Here is a 13,784-nt window from a genome sequence, read left to right on the forward strand (position 1 = left end):
TCTCTGGCAGCACTGAGGCAAAAATTGAATGAGTTTAGATTGGCGTTTATACAAATATGCAGAGTAACCTAATTTCTTTTTCTCTATATATGCTGTACACCCACGTTTGAGGTCAGATAATAACCACTACCTGGATTATTGGATAGTAAGACTGTATGTTATTATCGTATGGATGAGAAATGACACTTTAATATTCGGATTCACCATCCACACAACTATAATCTGGCAAAACCACTTCAAACATGAGCAGAAACACTTTTCATGATGTTTATAACATTTTTTTTCTCCAAGATTTGATTTTGTAAATAAACACATTCCAATGAACTCAAAAAATTCTGAATTATGATGAGGGATTACTTGAAGGGATTATTGCATTTGTTAATTTGATGCACACCAGAGATGACTAGGTAAAAAAACCTCCCAAACTTGTGATCTCATCATTATTTGTTCTTTGCAACAGTTCAGAAGAATAAAATCATCTATTTAGTATTTTTGGAACATTTATCCCTTTTGACTTCAATCTGTAAATATGATATCATGTATCATGGTCTCCCAGGGTTTGAGATACCCCTTCAGACTTCACTCTGTATTAAATCAGTTGTAAATGCAGCAGAGTGACAACTAAACTGTCATATTCAAGAAGAGTTCAGGTCAATTAGTACAATTAGTCAAGCTCTTACCTTACATTCATGAAGTAGATTTCAAACACAAGAGGCCCATGGGTAAGTAAACTCTAGAGGATGGCAAATTAAATGGGGTGAGTAAAGTGCTTCGTGCTGTGTGGGCTTGTTAAGCTTACATGAGTGTCTGAGGGAAACTAATGGTGGTGCAGTCTATGCAAAGAAAGTCTGCGTGATGCTTTAGTGCTTTAAAATTATGTCGATCGCATATACCCTTATAACACAGGATGTAGAGAGTGAAGTTTATTTTATTTTTTGCAGATGTTTTATTAACAAATATGCTGTGTAATAAATAAATGAGACCTTTTATAACATGGCTCACTTGTGATTGGTTTTATTTCTCACAGTGTCTTTAAATGATAAGCACTGAAATAACATGCAACTTAAAATACACTTAAGTTCACAATTTTGGTAAATAGGCTTATTGAATTTGTTGCTGAGACTTAGATGAGAAGAGTGACAATGTCTTAGATTGGTTCATTAAATATGAAGCTACAGCAAATAGGCCATAAACTTATCTTAGCATAAACACTGGAAACATATGTCAAAGGTAACCAAATATGTATGCCTTTCAACACACTGTTTAGCATGTTATTATTCTTTTGTTTAATCTGTACCAAAACCAAATTGTAAAACCGATATCTGGCTATGTGCAACACAGCTTCCTGCGTTTTATGCGAAGCTAAGCTAATTTTAATATTTAATTGACTATGTTATTTTGAGCCATAATTAAATTAAAACTAAGTCTATTAAAAAAAAAATCAGTACTCAGTACAGTTACTTGAAAAATAACTAATTTACTATTTCAGGTATGATAGTTGCACATTTAAAGGAACTTAAATAGGATTTAGTTGGACTAGATTTGTTTTATTTTTACATGTACTTCAAGTTTAGGGAAATCCTAACACTAAATCAAAAATAATCTTTATCATGACCAGCTTAAAGAGGAAATGCTGCATACAAAATTTGGCACTGATAAGTGTCTTTGTGGTTGTCATGTCTTCAGATGCAACCCAGCCTGGCACCTTCAGCACATAATCCTGCGCTATGATGTCAGTTAAAAGAAGCAGTATAAGCAAGTAGATGGCACATTGGCACTTTTTCTACAGTTTCTACTTGGGATCAGTGCTCTATTGTGACTTATTTGACTCCTTAAAACCATCAAACATGCTCAGGCAAAAAAAGAGCTGTTACAATTATTAGAAGAGGCATGATATGATTGTGATCTTTATTTCTGTGCCAAACATTTTACAAAGAAACAACACATTTTCAAAATGAACTGCACACACTATGAGACGTCAATCAAGGCCTGATACATAGTAACAGAACTGTTTTGGCTCTTGACAAATTAACTTAATATAAGAAAGCAGAATTGGTTATGGCTTTACTGGGTGCCATTTTTGTAGTCAAATCTCCACATTAAATGTAATCACAGCAGTCCCATTAACTTTGGTGCAAGGTGTGACCTGAGAGTCGAGGCTGTAGGTCCCCTGCTTTCAATACTTAATGGGCTCCCTAATTAGCAATTTAATTTTAGATAATGGTATATAAACTGCTGCATGTCTATAATTGGTCATGTGAATTTTAATGGATACTATGAAAACCAAATGGGACTATTCTAGTATTGGTAATTACAAGCTGAGAAATTATTTCATTATTGCTTACTTGCAAAGATGAATGTAAAAAATGAACAAAAATAATAAAAAGCACACAAAAAAAACTTAAAACACTATCTCTTCACACAGAAACTACTAACTGAATAAATGGCCCTGTTTTCAAACATATTTTTTCATTACACCAGAACAAAATGAAGACCTATAGCACTAATATATCTTAACTATTTAACAGACAGCAGTGGAGTTTTGATCTACAGAGTTCCCAGTGTCAAGATACAGTACAGCAATAGGATGCTACAACAAACCAAATGCAAATCAATCCTGTATGCAGAATCATATGTTAACAATACATATACCACTTTTATATTGAATAGAATTGAATAGAAGTAATAACAACATTCAAATCAGATTTTGGAATACTAAATTATGCATTTAAAGTAAGATGAAGTAAATTCCTACGTCTGTGACAGTAAAGCATGAAGCAGAAGTGTGACAGCTAAGAATGATGTGCTGTTTTCTCATTTTCATAGTGGAATGTTTCTGTAGAAATATACCATCATCTGGGTTTGTTTTACTGTGCCAGAAAACTCACAGAAATCCTAATGTGATGGGGTATGCTGGCACTTAAAAGCCATCACTATCAAGGACATTCTGCAAGCGAGTTGTACTTTGTTTATAAACAGGATTTACATTACACCAGGTCCAGTACACAATACAAATTAAGCCCGAAAATGGCACCTTTTCTCACTTGAGGACTGCAGATTAAGGTGCTTTGTTGGACACTTCTACAGTCCAGGATACAAAAGGCTTCAAAATCCTCAGTGACTAATTTTGCATTGTTGTCAATTTCAAAAGAACAAATAAGACAAAAAAAAAAAAGAAAAGAAACTACTGTACAAAATTGAGATTTCCTATTTGTCAAAACGTTTTCAAACTTCTTTGCTTGGGACATCAACTCCAGTGACCTATCATGAGATGTGAAGCAGTCTGAACACCCAAGACATGTACAGTATATTCATGCATGTACTCATTACTGACAAACCTCTCCATTAATAGTGTGAACCAGTTAAACACCTGTCACCAAATTCAACACTATTTTAAACCTCTGATATGATTCATTTAACTAATATATTAAGTGCATCAAAAATGGAAAAGAAACCAAACACCAGACAGGTGAGGCCCAACAACACCTTATCATATCGAGTAGGATGTCAGCTACTCATACGCAAAGTGAGAAAGCACAAGTATGTATGTGAGCACCCTGTAGAAAAAGTTACATTAAAAGGTGCCCTGTAGAAAAAAAATTTTAGGTCTCTGAACGATCTATTGTAATAGGAAGGTACAAAATGCATTGACCTAAAGTAAAATATTCAGAAAATTAATGACATAAGTGCTCCATTCATGGTTACGCAAGAGCGTCTTGTGAGAGGATGTGGCCTTATTTGCATGTCAGTGTCTTCTGCTCCTTTCAACTTTTTTTAAATCGACAGACACCGATAAGTAAGTTAAAGCTTCTAAAAAAGATGCAATAAAAGTCTTCATCTTAACATGATCATATTTTAACAAATATAGTAAGAACTTTGTTTTTATACAATTTTAATCTGCACACATCTGCCTGTACTTGGTCAGATCCTTATATACTGTGATAAAATCTGAATGCCAAAAGGGGTTTCTGAAACTAAGTGTGTTTAGTATACTTTTACATTTTTTCTTCTTTTTTTTTTTTTTAAATATACCAATCAAAGGAAAATGTCAACAAAAAACTAACAACTCATGACAATCATAACATTATTATCCAATATTATCTTTGATGTATCTTTCCATTACAGTTTTGTCATCAAGATTTAATGGAAATAATGCTACATTTGTACTGAAAAGAGTGAAAAAAAAAGCATTTCAGCAGATGCTGCACCCGTTAAGAATGAATATCGAGTGAGTCAGTCATTTCTCTCTGTAATACAGCAAATATGCTTTCAGTGACTCAGGCAATGGTAAAGCCATTATTTGGTCTCTCAACACGTTCACTTGCTTGAGGATTTCAATGTCGCCAATGTCTCTTTCCTCCTCCTCCTCCACTTCCTTGTGTTCTTTTTCAGTCTGCTCCTCCTCTTCACTCTCTACCATTTGGGGAATCAGCTGGTTGCCTACAAAAACATAGGTGTTGATGCGTCGCCGCCGGCATCGCCTACGTTTGCGCTTCTGGGGAACTCTTTGAACCATCCCCTTTCCCTGACTGTCCTCGTTGGTCAGGTTTCTGAGAGTGCGGCGTATGTAGATCCGAGAAAGATCCTGAAGGCTGCGGACAGTAACTGGGGCTGAAGACAAAGAAAGATGACACAGTCCTTTAGAGCAATGCACAACAAAAGAATAATCCAAAAAAACTGCACTGGTCTTTCAACTAGGTCAGCATAAACAACTGAGACCATCAAAGAGAAAACTGTCTCAGTATTGCAAGAAAAGAAAATAACTGCCTTTAGGAAGCAGCTACAGGGAAAGCTTCATATGTCAGAGCAAACATTGCTTTAGGAGTTATCTCATCACACCTCTTTGAATGGATTTTCGGACTTAAAAATTTTGCCTGCTTTATACTTCAAGACTGGTTAGGCACAACAAAAAACAATGACTGAGCTTTTTTGTTTTGTTGATGCCGAGTAGCTTACGCAGCTGGACAGCGTCAGGCTTCTCTCCGTCAGCTCTGCTCTGCTGAACCAAGGGGGCAAAGGACACTGCCAAGATGTTTCTGCTCTCCCATGTGCACTGGCCAGTCCTGGTTATCTGGGTCAGCTGCATAAAGACACAAAACCTAAAGTCAACACTGAACACTTATAAATTATGAAACACGGTATAACATTAGGAATTAAGAGCAAAGGGCATATTATATTATATTACTATAATGTCTATGTTTGCGGTCATATTGCTGATCCCACATCATAGTTATATGGATATTTTACCCATCTGCCATTGTTTTATTGGTGAATTTTACCACCTGAGGTAATATGCTATGTCTCTCCATAAATACAGCATTTGCTTATATATATATATATATATATATATATATACACACACACACACACACACACACATATACATATACATCTCCACACTTTATAACAAGTGAAATATAAACCATGCTCCTACATACAAATTTGTCCTTTCCGTACATTTGGATATATGCTGTTACATTAAACAGGTGCATCATTTGCATTAGCTCCATATTTACGCTTGCTCTGTAAGCTAACACTGGGCCTAAAAATGACTGAACAGGCTGAGACAACTGTGAACATTACCAAGACATTGAAGTAGCTGTTATTTATAAGGGCAACAATCACAAAGGCTAGGCGATATCTGGTAGCTCAGGACATAAAAAGTAATGTCCAGATTATAACAATTATTTAAAGACAATTACACCACATGAGGCTATCATCTTGTCATTCATGCTAATAATATAAGTGCAAATATTGTATATATCAGGGCAAAGGGAGGTGTAATGGGTTGATGAGCACTCAAATGGTGCACAGAAGGTCCATTAATACACAGCAGATACAGGAGATGCCTCTATCCATGGCTACCTTTAATGTACTGTACACACATGTTCCTGAGTGCATCTACTTACATAGGGAAGCAGTGACAGCCTTATCATGTTCTTATATTGACATACTGCACAGAATGAGTGAAAACAAAGGGAGTTAAAGATGACAAAGCTTGTTTCTTAATATTGTTTCTACAATACAAATCTGACCATGTCTTTGTAAATTTTCATCATACAGTATGCAGGCATTTTCTAAAAGCTCTTTTCTCCCCACTCCCTTAATAATGTTTCTTATTTGTCCACTTTGGTGAGTCACTGTAAAAAGCTCTGGTGGATATGGCAGTGCAGAAAGTCACCTTGGTGTTGACGAAAGGCCGTAAGAAAAAATTTGATTTGTTTTGAAAATTATTCATATTAGTTTAGACATGGCCTGAGAGAATAAGGGTTATAGAATTTTCATGCTGTTTAGCTCCTACAAGGCTCCTTGATCAAAATTACATTTAATTATTTTCTCCGCAATGAGTCCTAAGTGTGCGCGTTGCTTTCCCGTCTACCTTCTCTAAAAAACACAGTTTAACATCCAATTCATTTCTTTTAAGTATTTTGTACTCTCACTTCAGAGTACACTCAAGCTTTGATTGAATACCAATATAGAACATCTAAACCTTGGGTCACAATATCTAATCTAAGCCAAGCATGGGTTCACTTTGGCTCCTTTTTCCTCACTTTAAATGCTTTAAATTGCCTAAAGTGTTTGACCGTAAATCAGTCAGGATCTTTATCCTTCTTACTGGAAAAGCTTCCTCTCCAACATTTTCTTCACAGATATCCCAAAATACCCAGAATGCTCTATTACAGGGCCAACAGCCTGTCCACATTCACACACCCACCATTTTGAATTCTGAATAAAACATTTATTTATTTAGTACTGTGTGAACTTCTTACACGGCTGCTAAAATCCACGGGCAGTTGTGGCTCAATAATGCATGTGAAAGTTGCATCACCAATTTTGTAGGTCAAAGCAATTTTATGTGTTTCCCTTCTTGTGTTCCAATTTTGAATAGCTGTCATAATATGTTGATTCTGTATCATCACAATAGTGTGGAGCAATTACCTGATCCTCTATAGGCATCACAAGAATGCCTCCAATTTTGAGCAGTACTTTCATGTAATTTTCATGGTCCTTCTGCACTCCAGCACCACAATAAATGCGATCATATTGGTGGCTGTCTGTTGAGATTTCAAGGCAATTCCCCACCACAAAGATGGGTTCACAGAACTCAAACCTGTGAAAAAATAATAAGTGCAGAGAATTAAATACAAAAAAAAACAAAACAAAAACAACAACCATGGGAAAAATGTTTTTCTTTCTTCCAGACTCACTATCATATTTAAAAGCTGTGACAGAATTATGCTGATTAAATTAGTAAAATTACAGAGATTTAAATGTATTTCATTTGCAAGGGAAAGTCTTGCGGTGCCGCACTGGCAGGTAAAACTGTTTCTAGTGCGGTAGTTTCAGTAGAACCTCCTTATAAGGAACAGCCTGACATTTAGACCAGTTAGTAAAGAAGGCTAGTACAACACTACTACCTGAGCTTAGCATCAAGACTGGACACAGGGGAAAACAGCTAGTGTGGCTCTGACTGGAGGTAAAACAAACTGCTAACCAGGACTTATAAAGCTCACTAATTGAACTGATGTATCCTGTTTATTTAATTCATACAGAAGCTGAAGTGTAAAAAAAAAGGAATCTTTATGGCGTCTCCACTGGTTGCCTAGGAACTGATCCTGACCAAGAAACGGTCCAACACGTCACCGCCTGTAAATTTGTGTTTTTACAATTCAGTTTTAGTACAGATTAAACAAACAAGTTAATTAATGAGCTTTACAGATTCTGGTAGGAACATTTTGATACATTTAGACAGAGCCCGGCTCATGCCAGTGCTGTAGCCTTACATTTAAAAGGACACATATTAGAATGAGTACACTCTTTTCAACTCAGCAACAAAAAAAGATGTATATCCCAAAATGAAATACTCCTTTAAAGCATGTACTCACTTATCAAAGCTGTCACTATTCTTTATGAACTCATCCAGCTTCTCTCTGGCATATTCAACCACATCTTTATGGAGTTCAACTCCATGGTTCACACCAAATGGCCCTTGGAAAACAACAGGAAAAAATGACATCTTTATAATTGTTACATTACAAATCTAAATTCCCACTATTATAGTATTATATAAACTGAAAATTTCATTATTTAATCAACTGTGACAGAAAATCATTTAGCAAATATTTCGATAATTAATTCTGTCATTTTCTAACAACTATTCAAAATGACCTCTGATTCTGAAGTCTAACATTTTGGACTCTTGACCTGACAAAACAGGGCATCTACAGAAGTACATGTACCTTGGGCTTTAGGGAAACATTAAATAAACCAAATTACTAATTTGATAAACGAGGAAAATAACTGCTCAAGTCCTAGTATCAGATATGCTTATTTGAAGTTATATGCTGTACTTTCACAGTGAACATGTTATTTACACTTCCCAAACATGAAAAAAAAAAAAAAACAGCCATGGAAAAAGGCTACATTATGCTTACCTATGATAAGGCCAACCATTGTGCTCAGGTAACCAGTTCCACTGCCAAGATTGAGGAAAGAAAGTCCTGGCTGCAGTTTGAGGGCCTCCATCACCTCAGAGTATATACAAGGAGCAGACAGGTGTATGTTGCCATGCTTCCACGCCAAGTCTTTGTAGGCACTGTCCCGGTAGCCATCCAGATAGTAGTCCCCACGGTCTATAGCCCGAAAAGCCTGTTCAACCTTTTCTGTGCGGATATACTGAGCCTCTTTCAGATTATCAATGAGGTCATCATTGTCCTCCCCAGCGCTCACGGCTCCCCCCATGGCGAAAAGAGAAGAGAAACACAAGGGCCGAACTCGTACTCGGATTCCTCCTCAGAGTGGCATGGATCCAGCCGCTGTGACTTCTCAAGCGTCAGTTCAGACAATGGTCATATCCAGGCAGCAAGTGTCCTGAGAAGAATTATATAAACATGATCTGGCGACATGGCTGCTAGAGAATACAGTATTTTAAAATTACTGATTTAAGATTACTGATAAAGGTAGCACCTTATTAATCTTCTCTCGTAACTTGGATTGTCTTTTAATGTACAATTAACTACTATCAGATAAACAAATTGAACAATCTACTATACTACACTAATGAATCGCTTTCAGGATAAAAACAACAATTTAGGTGGTGAAATACATTAAATATTAAAAGTTTATATTACAAAGGACAACTTAATGTATATCTTTGAATCAAACTAAACTCTGACACAACCACAACCTGGCATAATGTAAGGTTGGCTAATGTCATGTAAGGCTGCCCAAGTTTTACAGTACTTAGCCAGCAGTGTCCACAATGTGCAGAGGGTAGTGAGATTATGTAACGTAAAGCTAACATTGGAGACGGGCAAAATGTTTAAAATCCTTTATCATGACACGTATAATTTTATTTTGGGGTACCAATGTATACTGAAATACTTCCTAGAACACCTACTGAGAAACTGTCTGATGGATAAAATAACCATGGCTCATTCTGTAACTGAAAAATTTAAAGACTTAATCTAAAGTGAAAAAGTATACTATATGAATGAATAGCTACTGTGGCACAACAGGTAGGAAAAAAATCTCTGATGGCAGATTTGTATTGTCTCACAGTACACATTGTCAATTTATTAGGTATACGTAGCTCAAACTAATACAGCACAAAAGTCCTGCAATAAATCTTACTATCACAAAGGTTATAAAGTTTCTATTTTGTTGAAACCACTTAGAGAAGTGTTCAACTTTAAGGTCATTTTGGAGACTGCAGTTTTTTATTTGGCAATTTACTCTTTCTTTGTAAAGTACTAAATACTTATTGCACTTCACGAGTTAAACAACTCATAAATCAAACAATCCGAGAAGGTAAAATCATTCTTTTGTTCACTGCTCATATCTACACTAAAGTGCATGTGAGGTCACAACAGGAAAGATAGTTCATTGTAGGGGCTCTCAAGCAAAAAATGTTAGGAACCACTGCTATAAGACTTTGGTTTTGCTAATCTAATCCATTCTGCTCTGAATGTTAATAAGATTATAAATACTGAGATACTTGATTTTCTATGTAATACTTGTCTAGAAAGTATATTGTAGAATTAATGATAAATAAAGCACAAAATTTACAATTTATGCTTTAAGATTGTTCTTTTGGGCTGTTCTTTCCTTTATCATTTAGTAGGTCACATTGTGGCTGCGTACATGCTGTGCAACTGTAACAATTTAGCTACTGGGACACCCCAATACGCTGGGTTTTAAACACTTCATAAATGCTTTGGCAACAAAAATATGCCAGCCTCACTGGGAATACTCGAGCTTAAGATTCAGCCGAGGGAGACAAGTCTCGAATTCCCTCTCTGCCTCCTCAGCATTTCGATATCTGACTCAGCTAATAAAGATAGAGTTCAGAGGTGACTTTGTAGTGGGAGGCTGGGTAAGGTAATTTTCCAATGGCTCTTTCTCACAGGCAAAAATAATCACTGATTTGCTCACCATCATCAATTGTGCAGCAGTGTCATTTTTATCCCATTTTTTCCCTCTGCACTTTCTGTAATGCATATGCCTTTGAGCTGCCTGCAGTTAAGAGAAAATCCAGGAAAATAGGTCAGCCAAGGTATTTTACTAGCAAATTCCTTTGGGCACTGCTGTACAGTCCTACAAATGATATGCCATAGTCTTGAAACAGGGGTCATTATTCACCTAGTCCTTTAAGACAAATCCAGCAAGACCAGCTAGGTATTACCATTTGCTGCTATAGCAACTTCAGTCTGAAACAGCAAAAAATGCCTGTAAGAACATGCAGCATTGACCCCTGGTACATATGGAAAGTACATCGATGCCATCTCAGGTCATGGCTGGCTGCTGTTAGGGACACCTCACTTAACCATGCAGGATGACGAAACATGTAACAGAGCCTCTGGCAACACAAGCTCTCTAGTGCTGTAACTAACACCAAAGACCTGTCAGGGCAGCACAGCAAGGTGTTTCTATTCGATGTTGCCAACATCAGTGTGTGTTAAAAAGACCAGCTCCATGTACTTTCTCACCCACTGATACAATTTAACTCTCCATTATCTGTTTGCACCTCTAGGGCTGCAACTAACCTTTTTCTATTATAAACTAATCTGGTGATTTATTTTTTCATATTAATATCTATGTTAGAGATTAAGTATTAACTATCATATGAAAGTTGATTAATTTGGGAGGTAATGCTAAAAACAAGGGCTTCTGACTTCTCAATTAACAACAGATGATCATGGATGAATATTTGACCTGTAGTTATTTATCATTTTAGTTGAAATGATGAAACCTTCAGTATACTGAGTAATGGATTCGGATTTGATCGGTTTGATTAGATAATGTGCCAAATCGCAACTCTATTAAAATAACAGGAACGCCTTTTACACGGCTGATGTTCGACACCGCAGGTATTTCTAGTTTTTTTGGCCATGCAGTGCACATGCAGCGCACATGCAGCGGTTTTCACAGATGTTCCTAAATTGACACAACTGACACCTGACCAAGCCAATGAGTGCTCTGGCTGGTCACGTGGTGCAGTTGCCACACAGACGGCGGCCTGTCAGCCAATCAGAGAGGCGAACACTTTGTTCGCACCGTGTGTGACGACGGAGCAAAACAACATCAACGTTTTCATGAAATGTTATCAAGCGTTATCAATCATGGCGTTTCTTCAACCCCAGCCCGTCCACGTCTGTGAGGAAAAACACGGAGTCATTTATGTGTTACACAAGCTGACCAACACTGAAAAAGACTTGTGTTTTTCTGTGCACCCATCAAGGTTTTGTTCCCACTTGTCGACAAAAAACGCAGTTGCTGGCCAGCTCTGCACTGCGATTAACCTCAATCTTTCAGCAGCGACAAGCTAAACCGGTTTGTTAAGAAGAGGATGAATTATCAACCATGCAGCATTTAGTAACGGGTGCAGAAAAAAAAGCCACAAAATACACACACAAAGATAATAAATTTTTCGGAGCTTCTTCTGTTGATGTAGCTAAGATTTGTGGCAGAAAGTCTCTTCCAGCCCACTTACAAAGCCTGCACGCATCAAAATGAAAGACGAGCTGCGCAAAAAAAAGTGTATGTTATGCAAACGTTTGTCGCAGTAACATGAAGTAATGGGTTGAAATCGAGAGTTGTGGACTGAAGTTGACGACGCCATCTGAGTTACAGTTAACGTTACCCCGGCTAACGCTAGCTTTAGTGGGCCTGAGTGCGCCATCATCAAAATAGAGACAAAGCAGGTTAGGTAAGCTCGCTTGTTTATCCCGCAAACACGGCTAACAAACAAACAAAACAGCTAGTCCGTCGTGTCACGTTAAATAAAACAAACACAATTATCACCCACATATGCAGCACGCAATGCACCCCGGCTGACTCAAAGGATAAAGCGTAGTTGGCTGAAAAGATATTAAAAATACTCACAATGTCGTGTCGCATTAACTCACTCCGCGGAGGAACTGTGCAATGCGACGGTCTGTCACGGGCACTTCGAGACGTTATCTGCCTCCTTTAGAGGATCGGTACTAGTTAAAGGAGCTGACTATCTAGTTAGGAGAAAAGGTAAAGTAGTAAGGTCGAGTGGTTTTGTCGAGGTGGAAGAAGAAACAGCTGAGGAGAGGATGTAAACACAGGTCACGTGGTATAAAACCGTCAATAGAGGGAAGCACTGTTGCTCCACTATCTATCTATCTATCTATCTATCTATCTATCTATCTATCTATCTATTTTTTGTATTTGTTGGTACAAAAATTCAGTTCGTACTGCATTACTAACTTCTGTATATTGTGCTTTTATTTAAGCTATCTAACAGTTTACTTTTTAGGAGTACTTACCAACCTTTTCGGCTTGTGTTGAAAAACTGTGTCATTGGCTCTTCTTGTCATATTGTATGCCTTTGTTTTTTTTGTAGTTCTGTAGAGTGTTTTAAGATCTAAAATGGTTTCATTTAAATGACATGATCAATTTTAAGGAAAAATTATTGCAAATTAGTTTTTTTTTCTCTTTTGAACTTTTCAAGACACAATAGTAACATCTATAATTTGGAAACACTGGACTAAAATAGCTAACTGTTTACAAAGTAAATGCTTTTGCACTTTTACTAAATGTTTTGTATAAGGGATCTTTACTTGGAGTATTTTTAGAATGCAGCACTGGTATTTCTATTTAAGGAGATTATCACTTCTTCCACCATTGGCTATTAATCTATAGATTAAATGTGAAAAGGTCATTACAGGCTGTACAAACTGTAACTTTTCTGCTGTCTGCATATACTTTTTGGAGTGCTATAGAGTCGAGTCAGGTGTAGTCAAGTGTAATTTCATTCTAATGAAGTGGTGTACTGCACTACAGAAAAAATAACATCCAGCACAGAGAACAGATGCTATAAGCTAATAGAAAATGAATTAAACTAGCTTTATTTAAATTGCAGTTCATTTATTTAGGGCTAAAAGAATCTACTGCTCTTTTGTTAGCTGTTTTATGTGAAAAGCTCATATTGCATGAGAACTTCGGTATAGGTACTGTATGTGTCTAAACTGGTCAATGACAACTTAACTAATAAACACAAGTTAAGTACTGATTATGATTTTACCAGGAAAATGTGAAGAAAGAAAGAGATCAGGACTAATATGGCTATAATAATAATAATATGGTTCATTTTATTACCATTGCATTTAATAAGAGAGTACATAATTGGAAAGATCCTGGAAAGCTTCACCCACCTTGTAACCTCACACAGTTCCCATAAGGAAAGGCCTAAATTTAGCCTGCAGCTGGTTTCTGGCCTGTTTTAAAAGTGTGGGAATAGATGATCACCAGGTTTA

At 36.8% G+C, this 13,784-nt stretch overlaps 1 protein-coding gene across 2 annotated transcripts; it reads right to left on the minus strand.

Moving 5' to 3' along the window:
• Positions 1-1,894: 1,894 nt before the first annotated feature.
• On the minus strand, positions 1,895-12,597 carry pcmtd1 (protein-L-isoaspartate (D-aspartate) O-methyltransferase domain containing 1). Of its 2 annotated transcripts, XM_026313314.1 has the most exons (7): positions 12,385-12,597; positions 10,435-10,515; positions 8,436-8,871; positions 7,887-7,989; positions 6,940-7,111; positions 4,957-5,080; positions 1,895-4,611 (listed from the first exon to the last, which is right to left on the minus strand). In XM_026313314.1, the coding sequence occupies exons 3-7, from the start codon at positions 8,740-8,742 to the stop codon at positions 4,238-4,240; spliced, it is 1,080 nt and encodes a 359-aa protein (XP_026169099.1). In that variant the 5' UTR covers positions 8,743-8,871; positions 10,435-10,515; positions 12,385-12,597; the 3' UTR covers positions 1,895-4,237. The 2 variants fall into 2 exon arrangements, with proteins under 2 accessions (XP_026169099.1, XP_026169098.1); XM_026313313.1 differs by lacking the exon at positions 10,435-10,515.
• Between the last annotated feature and the right edge of the window lie 1,187 nt (positions 12,598-13,784).

This window comes from Mastacembelus armatus, chromosome 17 (genome assembly GCF_900324485.2).
Source record: "Mastacembelus armatus chromosome 17, fMasArm1.2, whole genome shotgun sequence".
Lineage (NCBI taxonomy): Eukaryota > Metazoa > Chordata > Actinopteri > Synbranchiformes > Mastacembelidae > Mastacembelus > Mastacembelus armatus.

Bases quoted from the DNA above. Each gene is read 5' to 3' on its own strand.
- pcmtd1 (XM_026313313.1), bottom strand. From the start codon at position 8,742: ATGGGGGGAGCCGTGAGCGCTGGGGAGGACAATGATGACCTCATTGAT. The intron at 7,990-8,435 runs GTAAGCATAATG...TTGTTTTCCAAG, and splicing joins AATGGTTGGCCTTATCATAG to GGCCATTTGGTGTGAACCAT. The intron at 5,081-6,939 runs GTAATTGCTCCA...GTCTTTATGCAG, and splicing joins TGATGCCTATAGAGGATCAG to CTGACCCAGATAACCAGGAC.